The following is a 13670-nucleotide window of genomic DNA, read 5'->3' as shown; positions in this document are numbered from 1 at the left end:
CCAATAGAAGAGTGCAGGCGGTAATTAGACTTTTACTGCTTCCGAGAGGCACAGAGAGACAGGGAAAATTTAAATTTTTATGATCACTAGACACTCAAGACTGCTGGGATGTCTGCTGGGCTGATAGAAGGCCTCTCTGCTGAGACCATGCATTTCCCAGTGGAGGAGCAGGATCAGGTGTCCTGCATTTTTGTGAACTCCTGCATTTTTGTGAACCTGTTCTTTTGTGAAACTCCCGCACCTGTTGCATGTGCAGAACTGAAGAGTTCACAAACCCAGTCGTATGTGTTTGGGTATGAGTAGCAGGAAAGAGAGAGGCCAAGCAAAAGGTCACCTTAGCTGGCTAATTTTCTGCTAAGCTGTCCTTCAAAGCCTTCACTTTTTCTAGTATGGTAGATTTTAGGCAGTGTAAAATCCTTCAAATAGCTGTAGAAAAAATAAAATAAATGCTAAACTGAACAAATTATGAAAGTGGAGCATTAGGGAGAATGGGCTGTACATGGTGCAAAACAACTGCTATCAGATATCCATAGAGTCCATGTTGTATAAACAAGGCCCGCTGATTTCTAAAATGCCCAGGATGGTCTCTCCATCAAAAATTCTAGAGATCTCATCTTATTTATTGTATTACATCTTTCTGAAGAAGGATCTTCCATGGCAGCTTCTTGTAGCAAATGTTTGGAGAGCATTTTTTCTTGTGCCACTCAAATATCTGAGCTTAATTAGAAGATTTCCCTTTAAAGCACTGTTCAGTAATCCTACACCCATCAGCTGCTGCATGCCACTACCACAGTGTTGTGGTCCAAACCTTGCCAGCACAGGCACTGGAGTCAGCAATCAAACTTGGATCTCTGGTATGTGCTGCAACCAGTAGACCAGGCTTAATTAGATCATTTTTCATTTTTGTTTTCAAAAGACCCAAAGGCAGTGGTGCACATTACCAGCTAATGATCTGCAAATTTGCTGTTTAAAAAATGAAGGTGTTTTCAAATTCTGTGAGTGTGAAAAGTCAGAAATCACAGAAATGCCTTTTTTCCCCGGTCTGGATGCATTATTCTTTCTATTAACCCTTTCATTCCTACACTTCTATTGCTAACCTGTTTTCAGTAAACATTGGACAACTTGAGCAGGCACCAAAAACAAAAGTGGCAAAAGCATCTGCAACCAGTGAGCACTGGGGCTTTCCCTTTTTATAGCAGTGCTGGATTTGCCCATTTGCTGACCTGCAGGAATGCAATATCTAGTGTAGATGCAAGATTTACCTTCAAATTGCTCAGCAGTTACAGAAAGTTTACCTTCCCCAGTCTGGAAACAAGGCTTAGTTTTAAAAAGTAAAATATTTTAATCTTATTGGCTTGTCTTAGTCTTAATTTTGGCCAGGTAATAATTTAATTTGGCAAAAATTTAATAAATAGCAAAAATCAGTGACTCTTATGCACCCTTAGTTCCTATCCACTAAAATCCTAAGCATGACCTAAAATATGGCAACACAAACCATTAACCAGCCAATGTACTCTGGGATCAGAGCTGGACTTCTAAGTAGTGAGTGTTGTATGAAATATCCATGAAGGATTGCTCACAAATGAATTTTCATCCACTGCTCTATCATACACACCTTGCCTGGCACATCAACCTGTAAATCTTAAATCCTTATTTAGTCCCCAGAGCTGCTTGAGCATCTCTCAGTTTTCAATGCATTCAGCCTCACAGCATCCCCCTGCAATACAGGAATGCTGCTATTCCATTTTTAGAAAGGAAGAGTGCAGATGCTGAGTCTGAGGAAGGCAGACACCAAGTCTGTTGCTGAGAGCACATGCCTCACAAGTGGGGTCTGCAGTGCAGTTGATAGATGCTTCTGCTCTTCCCTCCTCCCTTTCAATTTCTCCTGTGGAAAAGGAGACAGATTAGGAGCAGATGCTGCTGTTTGCTCACAGGCTGTAACTGTGATGATTCTGATCATTTAGGCTGGTGCTCTGTCTTGTATGGGCTATTGGACTTCGTTGACAGAAGGAAGTTCTTGGTCCAGAGCATGTTTTAAATCAAAAAAGCCGAAAAAACAACTCAAATTTCAAGTTGCTAATGATGCAGGATTTGTCTACAGATCCCCTCTTATGCTTGACAGCCTGCAGTGCCATTGCTGTGAAGGAGCACATTGCAGAGTTGAGGCTCTCCACAGCTCCCTATCACTCCATTGCTACTAAAATACTCTGGGATGCCACGTTTGGCATCTCACCTGCCTTCAGCTGTCATGGTAAGAAAGAGGGGGAGCAGCACTCTCTCTGTCTGGCAATGGTCACACGTTTTTGGACTTGGGAGATCAGCAAACAGCAGAACACATTTGTCTGCCCTACAAAGCAACCAAATGCTCCAGCCTTGATTACAGCCTTCAGTGAGAGCCAGCCAGGCTGGGGGAGCACAGGTCTGACCACTTTGGGTGGCTGTTGACTGATGCACATGGCCAAAATCATGATCCCTGTCCCCCCTGTCACCCATCCATGTTAGCTCCCTGATTTCCTCTCCAGAGTACAACTTCCAGTGCCACTTGCACATTAAATTGTGCTGATTATATTTTCCCTTTACACACAGACACACTGTTCAAATTGTGTCAAATTTTTGTGGTGATGTTATTAATACTTGAAAACACGCATGATAAAATTCTGACAGACCTTTAATTTAAGTACCTCTTTAGGGCTTCATTTTACTTTCAGCACTGCCAAGCATTGCTTGTACAATGAAGAGTCTGTCAGCTTTTGCAGTTCTAACCATCATCCTTTAATAATTTAAAATGACTGCTTACCTGGCTATTGAGGTCCTACTCTAATGGGAATCTGCTCCAGATGTTTACCTGTAAAAGCTTTGGCCTTTTTCATGCTAGGATAACGTTCCTATAGTCCTCCATCAGGATCTCAAATAATTTTCAGGTGAAGGTAGTTAAGGGTTTGAGAGTGCACATGAATGAACCCCTGGTTTGACAGGCAGGAAAAACAAAGAAAGGGAGAGAATTCTATTTGTCTGGGGCCTGATAGATGCAGGCTATATTTTAAAATAGTAAACATATCTGAAGCTCCTCACAGAAGCTCAAGAGTTACTTTGATAGTCTCAGGATATCTAGTTTTATATCTCATTCTAAAAATGTGGTATTAATGGATGTTTAAATATTAGGACTAAGTGCACTAGTTTATTAAATGGTAGTGCATCTATAAGGCATCTGATGGATTCAAACTGAAACATCAAATGCTGTTGAAAGGCTTTAAAATTATTAAGAGTAGCAATGATTGGTACCATGCTCTGCTTAAAGATTTTCTAGAAAAGCTTATGGAAGAGTTACACACATACCCACATAGCACCCTATGGAGGGCACACACAGGTTTTGCACTAACCAATCTAAAAGTTTTCCACTGTTCTAGTCTTTTGTCACATTCAAAACCCAAGATTTACTTAGCAATCTGCATCAAGCTGTCACAATTTTTTTATGCCATCTAGAAAAGCAATGCTTGTGACATCGGTGCTAAACTAATTATCTTTTTCTGTGAAGTTGTCTCAAGGTAGGCTGTTTTTCCTTTCCCATTTTGGTTTTCCAATGCAAATTATGCTTGTTAAGTCACATGGCCAATTCACAGCAGTTTTGAATGACTGAAGCTATAATTATGTTTTGTTATATATGACAATTGTGACTGATATTCACAGTCAGACCTGGTTCCCTGTTGTGTAATGTAACAAACATAGAATAAAAGTCAGCCCTATTCCTAAATTGTCTGTAACGCAATTAAGATGAGACATAAAAAGTAGATGCAACAAACATTAGAAAGGTACAGAAGAGAATGAATAATAGAAATAATTACAAGAAAATTAATGTATATGTAATATAAATAAGGTTATTCTCTGCTGTGCAGTAAGATCTACTTAGATGTTTTATGAACTAGCAATTTAAAGCCAAACAAATCACAGCACTCAAAAATGATCCTATGTGGGACTGAAACCAGAACTGAGTTGAATTTGAGAAGGGTTTTTAACAGTGCTATCCTTGCATATGTCTTTGAAAAGATGAATGTGTCTGTTTTTAATTAAAGCAACACTTAATAAAAGGCAACAAAATTGCAGAACACAACTAAATTAAATCAGTCTATAAATCTACCCTTGGCAGAAATGCCACATTTACACCTAAAGTCTTCAGGTTCAGAATGAGCTACAAACACAAATAACTATTAATCTGCATCCATGAATAACTATTAATCTGCATATGGAAGTATAAATACAGTGTCCTGAGATTACTCCAGTACATGCATAAAAATGACACCGGCCTGCAGGAAAAAAAAAAAAAGGATTTATCATTTATGGTCAGGTTTTGAAAAGTACCTGAGTACCAAAAATACCAATTATTTACTTCATTGAGTTGGACACTTTTTGAAAAGTGCATCTTTCTGACACTTTTGTACTAATACACAAGTGTTCTCCTCACAGAGTATTATCTTAATTCTTCCTCCAGTTTAGTTTTAAAGGATGATAGTTTTAATGGAAGAACATTTTAAGGTAGGAATCAATTCTTGATTAAAATTCTTGATTTTTTTGCTCTCTTCCTTCAATCTTATCATTTAATAACCTCAGTTGCTAATAACATTTGTGCTTAAACAACACTCTCCCAGCTGAATATTTGCACCTTTCAAATATTCCTGGCTGTAGACTGCAACTGATATGAAACCTCTGACCAAAATGCAGTGATCTTGCTTTTTCCCAGGAAGAGCTTTGTATAATCCATAGGCCAAAGTGCCAGCAGCCTCAGCTGAATGCTGCACACCCTGGCTGATGTCTCCAGCACTAGATCCCTGCCCAGGACACTCAGAGGCAGAGTTTTCCTTTTGGGGGAGGGATTCCTCTTATGACTGATGGCTTTGGCAAAGCGAAGAATGAGGAAAATTCATTCTGCATGTCATTTGCTCTGACATGGCACACAGGCAGAGCTGAAAACTGGCCTTCCTTTATCTATCTGATCTGTAATCTTGACAAGGATATTAGTAGTAGAAAATACCAGTATTGTAGAGACAGAAATTATTCAAATAATAACTTCCTTATATATGAGATTTTTATTCATGAATATGTGCTTCCTTTCTCAGATAAAGGACACTCATTCTTTTCTAAATATTCCAATATTATTTTCCAGATATACAGGCCAGTGATACCAACATTTCATTGCTGCTCACAGTTGGTGCTCTGTAATTCTATGTAATTTTAATTAAAGAAGAATTCTGAGACAGTTTCCCCCTGTGTTACCATCAAGCATACAATTAACTGTGTACAATTTCTGCTGGGAACAGTCACACAGTGATTTCAGATTAATAATTTATTATCGTTTCCATATTTGTGTCAAAAAAAAAAAAAAGGCAGCATAGACTAAGAACAAGCACCTACTAGAAACAGTATATGAATTTGGAAAGACTTTTTCTTCAGTGTAGATTTTAAACCTGAGAAGCTCATAACTCCATCCTATGGACAGTGAAGATAAATAATCTCTGCAGCTTTACACTCTGAAAGTTGTATTTTAGAAAGCCCTCACTAAAAGCACAATCAAGGAGAGCAATACAAGCAATTTCATGCACAACCTTTCATCATCCTTTTGGTCTTGAATAAGTGATTTTTCCAGTACTTCCAATATTGAAGGTCCAATTTCTGATCTTGACTGTTCTGGCATTTTCTTCAAATCAGAATCAATATCAAAGTAATAGTAACAGTTGGCATTTTATAAAAAGAAACATCTGTGCTGCTGTTTTTCAACTCATTGCAAAAGCAGGGTTTTTAGTGTAGCTGCCCCCACCTACTCCTTGCAGTGCTTCAGAAACAATTCCAACAGTTCTGCAGAGAGCTCCCTTGAAAGCTTCTAAACTAAGATCCTCCCAAATCAAAGGGATAAACAATACATCTGAGGTTTCTTCAAACGCTGAAGGAAGCAATCAGAGAAGTTACTTGAATACTGTCATAATGACAAAAAAAGTGGTTTTGAATCAGAATGTTCAGAAGAGTTCATCACTGGGAAATTTTCCTATGCTTTCTTGCTATTGGCTTTTTTGATTTTGAGGGACTATTATGGCATCTTATGATTTGGGTGTTGGAAGAGACTCAGGCACCCTGTAAATCAGAACAAAATGCAATTTAATCATCTGTAAGAGTTTAAATTTACACCTAAGCTTATTTATTTCCTGTCCAACAGAAAACCCCCAACTTTTAAAAACATATCAGCCCAACTAACTGTTTTGAATTGGTACTCAGGAACAATTCTCCTCAAGAGCAGTGACACTGTTCATATATTCAAAATTTTATTCTGAGTAGATGCATCCATTTTCAAATAGGACTGATTGGGGGTGGAGGGACACCTAAACCCAAACTCAAAACACTACGGCAATATATAATTTTTTTGTCAGAGAGAATGGCAGAGCTTCTAACATTTTAAAACTGTTCCCTGCCTTCAATGTCACTTTTGATAGCCTTGCAGTTTTTTTGAATGCAGGGTGAGGATTTTTCAGTATTGTTTCAGGCAGTTATTTTTTCAAATACTCAGTCCTTTTCATGATTTAGGAAACTAAGTACCCATGCACCTTAAACTTCAGGATACCCTGAAGTTATCAATAATCTTAATTCAAGGTCTAAGTGCTAAAAAACTTACAAGTACTTTTTGAACTCGAACTGCAGACCCATCCAAAGACAGCTGTTTGTACCTTTTACAAATTAGTGGACAGGAAGAAATCAACACTTTTATGTACAAGCAGAAATCTTGTTTATCTTAATATGTTGGATTTCCCTTAGCTAAGAGACTAGAAAGTTGCACTGAGCTTTAGAAGTGTTCAGCCAAAATGAGCTCACTCTGATGTTGGTAGACATTACACAGAAGACACTCAACTCAGCAGGGTCAGAATCAGAGCAATGCCTCACTGCCTTTGAGCAAATGTGTTACCATTTTCAGTTCCTTTCTGCTTTTCAGAGTGTTTCAAAAAAAAAAAAGGAGTTTTAGTGACGAGCAAGCCACAAAGGAGCACTTGTTCCCACCTGCCCATTTTCTTATGCAAAAGATGTTGCTTGAGAAACACTTCGAGAAAAAAAAAATAACCTCACTAAAAAAAAAAAAAAAAAAAAAAAAAAAAAAAAAAAAAAAATTTAAAAAAATTTAAAATCTTGCATGTATCTTCTTTGGTGCTTTCTTGAGATAAAATGTGTCTTAATATTTTTTCCAGACATTCGGGACAGTGGGGGACCTAAGCCTGTCATGGTGTATATTCACGGAGGGTCCTACATGGAAGGCACTGGAAATTTATATGATGGCAGTGTTCTAGCAAGTTATGGGAATGTGATAGTCATCACAGTCAACTATCGCCTTGGGGTGCTTGGTAAGAAGCTTTCAGCTTTCCACTAATCCCTGCTATCTGCAATGCAATTCATATTATATGTGAGAATGTACTTTAAAAAAAAAAAAAAGCAGAAGAGCGGCATGAAGTATTTTAAAATTTTCTTTGTCATATGCAAGGTTTGTATGCTGGGGATGAGATATAAAGATGTTGCAGGTATTTTCTGGAAGAGCCTGCTGTCATGCTGCATGAAACAGGTATTCCCATTGCTGAGCTGTCCAGGCAGAAGAGTTTTTCTCTTTTTTTTTTCCTTTTTTTCTTTTTTTACATTTTTGTTTGTTTGTTTGTTTTTGTGAATAACACTGATCCTTTAATTCATAGACTGCTAAATTAATTTTTAAAAAACTTTTAAGCCATAGAGGGTAGGGTTTTTTATTGGAATGAAAGAGACTAACTTTTAATTACCACAATTTTTTCATGCTTTGAAAAAGTGAAGGATGTTATGAAAACATCTTTTTACATGTTTGTTTTGAGCTTTGTTGTGGTTTTGAGAAGTGGTATGGGTGTCATTCAAACACCTCCAGTATTTCTTTTCCAGGTAATGAATTAGAGAATTAAAGAGTTACTTTTGATTGTTTCAAATACATTCACTAGAACGTGTTTGTGCTGTTGGTAGAGGTGTGTGGTCTCCCTCTGGTACCTTGTGTTTATGGAAAACAAAATTACTCTGCTATTTTCTTAAAATAGTCACATTTATGATAAAGTCCACCAGCTCTTGAGACAACATGGTTGTTAGGGGGTTCTGCATATTCTACCAACATATTGCATGATGGAACTCCTGAAAGCAGGAGCTGGGTCCTGGGATATAATGGAGATTAGAACAGTAACTGCAGAATACTGACATAGGGGTGAGGGTATTCCCTGGAACATCTGCAACAGCAGGGAATTTATTCTGAAGACCAGTCAATTTTATTTTCAAGTGTCTGCTACTCTGCTTTATTTTGGGTTGTTGGTTTTTGTCATTGCCCTGTTCTTGGTGTTTTGAATTTGGTCAACCCAGTCCCCAAGTGTGTCGGTTCTGCTTTGCTCATCTGGGTAATTGTCTTCCAACAGTTTCATTTTTGTTAAAAATTCTAATCCTAATCTCCTAATTTCAGGGGAAGGGAATGAATTTTAACTTTAGATTTGGAATTTAGTCTACTGTGATTGTTTTTTTTCAAGAGACTGAATAATTTCCAGATTTATTTCCTTGGTACTGGTGGTTTCATTTGTGGTGTAACACTTTAAGTAAGGAAGTTCTGCTATTTTGTGTGGTTTTCTTCCTCCTGTTTTCTAATTATGTGATGACTTAAAGTCCTGGACATATATTAGTACAGCAGATAATAATCTGCTACCTGTGCCTCTAATCAACATTTCAGTTTTGCACCAGTGCCTGTCTTTGATGTCTCAAACAATATTTCTCTGTATTATATGCCAGTATAAAAGAAAGTATCTATTATCTAAAAGGGCTGTTTATTTTTGTGTATTATTAAGTCTGACTCCTAAGTCCTTAGTAATTGCAGTGTTTAAAAGGGCTAGTTGCTTGAAAGATGAAAATTATTGTACCTTTGTTGATGATAATGGTTTTTGCACTTGTAAATTAACACTGACCACTGAGGTAACCCACAGTTACCATCTCATCAGCTGAGGAGGATTTCATTTTTGTTCATGTCTTTGTGATTCTTTGGGCTTCATGGTCTTTACTGAGTCTCAAGGGTCAAAGACCTGATTTTATTTTAAGTGGGACCTATTACAGTAAAACCTCTAAAATTCACAGCAGAATCCAGTGATTGCTATGAATACTTGACACTACATTCTGCAAACCCTGTAACAGGTTTGCAGGGTTTTCTTAGTAAAACCAATGCTGTTTATGTAGAAGTCCTACACATCTACTGTATTTGCTGCAATGCCTATCTGTCATGTATTAAATAAATAATGATGATGTATGATCATATAGGTAGGGGAGAAACAGAGCAACAATCAGAAAAGAAAGTTTGAGCAGTTTAAATTTTTCCTGCCTTTCCTTGTTTTCTAATCTACAGTTACCATCAGAGTAGGACTGTGCAGAATCACAGTAGATATCAGCTTTTAACTTTTTGATATCTTGAAGCTCTTGTTCCTCCTTGTTCCAGCAGAATGTTACCCTTTGCAGTCACATTCAGATATGGATTTACAAAAGCATAGGGAAAAAATTCTCATCTTCCCTTTCCTGATCACATCCCACAAGGTGAGAGGTCCAGCTCCACTGACTGGTGCCCATGGGATACTGGATATTCCCTCACCACTGTGTAAAATGCCTGGCTTTACACGCAGAAGGAAAATTTAAGGAATTATTAATCACATGAGAAGATGTAGGGATGAAATAAGGTCTGTCTTCTCCCTTACACATGACCTTTATTGATCTGGTTTCTTGTATCAGACTTTTGTGGATAGATGTCTTTATATAGGTGATCTCTGTGAGTCATCTGCCATCGTTTCACCAAGATGTTGACTTTTCTTAAACAAATAAACTGATAAATCATTATCATTCAATGAATGCTTAGAGCTGAAATAGTAACATCTTCTTCCAGACTTGGGACTGGGGATGTATTTTGGTATTAGGGTATTACTCACAGTATTACTATTAAGTCCACAGTAGACAGCTTCAGATTATTCAGACAGTTCAGATTATTTTCCTGTTTATTCTGAGTTGAAAGATCCCTTGTTTTATGGACTAATTTTTTATGGACTCTGTTTTTTGGAGATGCAAGGTTTACTTCTAAATAAAATGTTAGAAAATGCTTAAAAGTGAAATCCATTTGGTGAAGAGAAAACAATAATAAAAATTAAAAAATGATGGAGCAAGTGCATCTAAAATAAAAATAAAAACCAAAACAAAATAACAAAATATGCTTACCAAATAATCCAACAAAAACCCAAAGCTCTGGTGGGTTCCCTGGCCCAATTTTGTCTTTGAAACAAGTCTGGGGATGAAAGTCTGTTAGAAACTGTCCTTAGATAAAGAAGATGGAAAAGAGAACTGCTTGCCCTGGGAAACTGGGGACTGCTGAATAAGAAATCATTGGAAACACAATATGTCCTCTTTAGATTCCTTCCAAATGCAAGTCTTGTGCAAGCAATTTCACCAAGAAGGGGCACTGCAGAAGCAGTCTAACAGCCTTGAAGGACAGTGCAGATATATCTTTATGGCTTCTTTTTGGGAAAGGACACATATGAAGACAAGTTTGGTTTTTAAACTCAGCTGATAGGAGATGTCAAATGTTTACTCAATATATATCCACCTGGTAAAAAGCAGGAGCATTTTATTTAATTTTCATTAAGAAGATGGAAAAGATTTATAAAAGGAGTCTATTCAACATCCAGGAAAAATCATGATGGACAGATTTAATACTGCCAGTGCTGTTTTCTGTGTTCTTTCTTATGAAAGGTTTATTTAGAGAAGGAGAATGCTTTGGGTCACCATTGGCTACTACTGCTTTCAATTTCAATAGTGGAGAGAAAGGAGAGAGCTGGTTTATGCTAACTGGGAATTTTTTTCTCCATTTTATTAATTTATACTCTTTGTTCTTAGTTATCTGTAAGCCACAGGACCTTAATAGAACTTTAATAGAAAAAAAGCATTTGTATTGAAGCTCACAAACTGAACAGGGAGCAGAAATAATGACTTAGAGAAATCTCTAGTTTGAGTAGTGCTTTAAATGTCTCATTTTTTCCTCTTTAAGAGGCAGTGGTTGTCCCTACAGAAACAGTAAATTGTCATTCCAAGGGTCTGGATCAAAGGTGGTAATAAATAAAAAGGAAAAATGGTCTGTATTTTGTATTTTCTGTTAGGCATTCATAATATCTGCCTTGGAAAGGCAAACATCCTAAACTTTTAGACCAAAATTTGTGTCAAAATGGAGGCAAACCCATGAGTCAGATTGTCCTCGTTATGCCTTCTTTAATTATATGAAATTTTCCCTTTTGAGGGGGATATAGGAACCTTTACTGTAATTCAGCCTTGCCTTTATACTGTCACCCTCTAGTTTGAGAACATTGTCTGGGATAACTGAATAGAAAACACTTATCCAGGTGTTCCACCGCTTCAATTTTTTTCTTCTAGTTGCTACTTTTAATGCTGCAAGTAAAGTCACTGCAGCAGACTGAAAGCTCTGATAACATTACTCAGTACATTATTTCCCAAACAACTGCACTGAAATCAATGGGGCTCTTCAGTGCAGGGCATCCCCTTGTGACAGAGCCTGGTTGCCCATAATTTGAAGCGATGTGAAGAAGAACGAGGGTACTGGAAAGGTACTTGCTCCTCCTGCACAGAACTGCTTCTGAGAAGAGCTGTTAGAATTATGTTGTGTTTTCCAGTCCAAAATTCCATTTTTCACCAGTGTGTTGTGTGAGCCAGCTGTGCTGGGCTGCAGCATTCATGCCAAATAAAACACACATTAGTGACAGAAAACAGAACAAAGAGAAAAACGCTGTCACAAAAGCGCTTTCTTAACTTTTTTCAATGACTCTTGGAGCTTTATGGATAAATTAGTGACAGAGGATGAGTCTTATTATGCTATAAAATGTTTTGCTGCTGTGTGTCTGGATACATTAGGAAAATACCTCAGGTTTGAATTTGCTGCTGTGCAGAGTGATGCCAACCTGCAACCTCTTTTTGGCTAAAGAGGTGCATGAAATACAAGGACACAGCCCTGCAGTGAGGGCTGGGCAACCTCTGCCAAGCCCAGAACCTCTGCCCTCATCCATCCTGCTCTCAGCAAGGAGCTGCACATTCCCAACAGGCCAGAAAAAATAAAGCACAACCTTTCCTTTATGAGCAAGTTTATGTGCATCAGCACTATGGCAATTCCAGGATGCAGCCTGGTGAAACCTTTCATGGGATGAAGAATTATCAGCTGACCATTTGCAGGTCACAGAGATGAGAATATATTTTAATGGAAGCTACTTCAGTGCAACTTGGAAATACCTGCCTATTTCAGGGGTCTAATTCCATTGGGATTGACTTAGAGGGTGCTGCTTTGTTTTGTTTTAATACTTTTATCTTTTTAAATAGAATAACCTACCATCATTTTTGCCCATTGCTTTCAAACTAGATCTGCTTTTTTCACTGTTACTCTGATTTGTCAAATTTATTAATTTGATTTACCCTAATTTTGGTAATGATTTACTTTGTATTCTCTCCATCACATAGTTTGAATGGGTTTTTTTACTGCCTTGCTCTTTACTTTGACAGCATGGTAGCACTACTGAAAATATTAAAAAGAAGATTAAAAATATTATTAAAAATAATGTATAAAATTTAGATATAAAACTTTCAAAAATTGCTTCATATGAGATTAAAAAGCTTTGGTCAACTTTATAAAGATACTGCGATGAACTAGTGTTTTGTTTCACTTGAATTAGTGAACAAATTAGTACTTTTGCAAAGAAAGCCTATTGTGTTCTTTTTCTGCAACCTGGAGAGTTGTGTCTCCTGAAGAGAAGCCTTTTCACTTCAGTGAAAGTAAGCATCTCATGGCATAGTGGCCATTCAGTGAAAGTAACAGTGCAATAAGAAGGTTTATGTTAGTTAGATATCAAAGGAGATAAAAAATGTACAAAGACTCTTTTTCCTACATTGCTTAGACTGTGGGGTTTTCTTTTATAGTTCACAATTTAATATCCAGTAAAAGTGGGAAAATGTTTGATCATTAGCTTTGGTGACAAGCACATCCATTATCTTTTTATGAAACCTTAAAGGTACTGTCAGGAGATGGCATTTTATTCCAGCTTTGCTGCACCTCTAAAGGGTCTCTGATGAGCCTCTTCTCTATTATCCATTTCCTAAGATGTTTGAGTAAAAGTGATAGATGAGCAGAAGATTATATATTATTGCCTAATTAAAAGTACATTACATTGAAAGTAAAGATGGAAAATTAATAGCAAAACACATCAAAATGTGCAGTCAAAAATCATTCAAGTTTTCTGAAGTGCAAGAACATGCAGGGAATGGTAATCTACAAATACTTTTAGGGATCCCTGGCAGCTTCATAACAGTTTTCCTTTAGGTATAAATGAAATTTTAATATTTTAGGATTGCAGAGTAGAGAAGGTGTCCAAAAGGCCTGATCTGATCCCACCTTAGCCTGGGGCATCACAGAGTCTTGGTATGAAGCCCTCCAAATGAATTTGATTCTAGATAAATAGAAGGAGTTAAGATAGAGAGAGTGCTGCAGTTATCTATTCCCCCTGGTGCTGTACTTCACAAGGGCTGATTTACACATCTTAGAATTCTAAAAATGTATTAGACAATTCTTA

The 13670-nt window shown here is 37.3% G+C and overlaps 1 protein-coding gene across 10 annotated transcripts in view; it reads left to right on the top strand.

The window, feature by feature from the left end:
* The window catches only part of NLGN1 (neuroligin 1), a 426523-nt gene that overhangs the window by 227842 nt on the left and 185011 nt on the right, over positions 1–13670 (top strand). For 9 of the 10 annotated variants that reach the window (XM_071438049.1, XM_071438047.1, XM_071438048.1 and 6 more), the window contains one exon: positions 7221–7373. The exons of the other annotated variant lie outside the window; for it this stretch is intronic. In XM_071438049.1, coding sequence (XP_071294150.1) covers positions 7221–7373 — 153 coding nt within the window. The remainder of the gene's footprint in view (positions 1–7220; positions 7374–13670) is intronic. 10 annotated transcript variants of the gene reach the window in all.

Source organism: Agelaius tricolor, unplaced genomic scaffold (genome assembly GCF_023055355.1).
Source record: "Agelaius tricolor isolate 1412-34295 unplaced genomic scaffold, bAgeTri1.0.p SCAF_12, whole genome shotgun sequence".
Taxonomy (NCBI): Eukaryota; Metazoa; Chordata; class Aves; order Passeriformes; family Icteridae; genus Agelaius; species Agelaius tricolor.
This window is presented reverse-complemented; position numbering and strand designations above follow the sequence as displayed.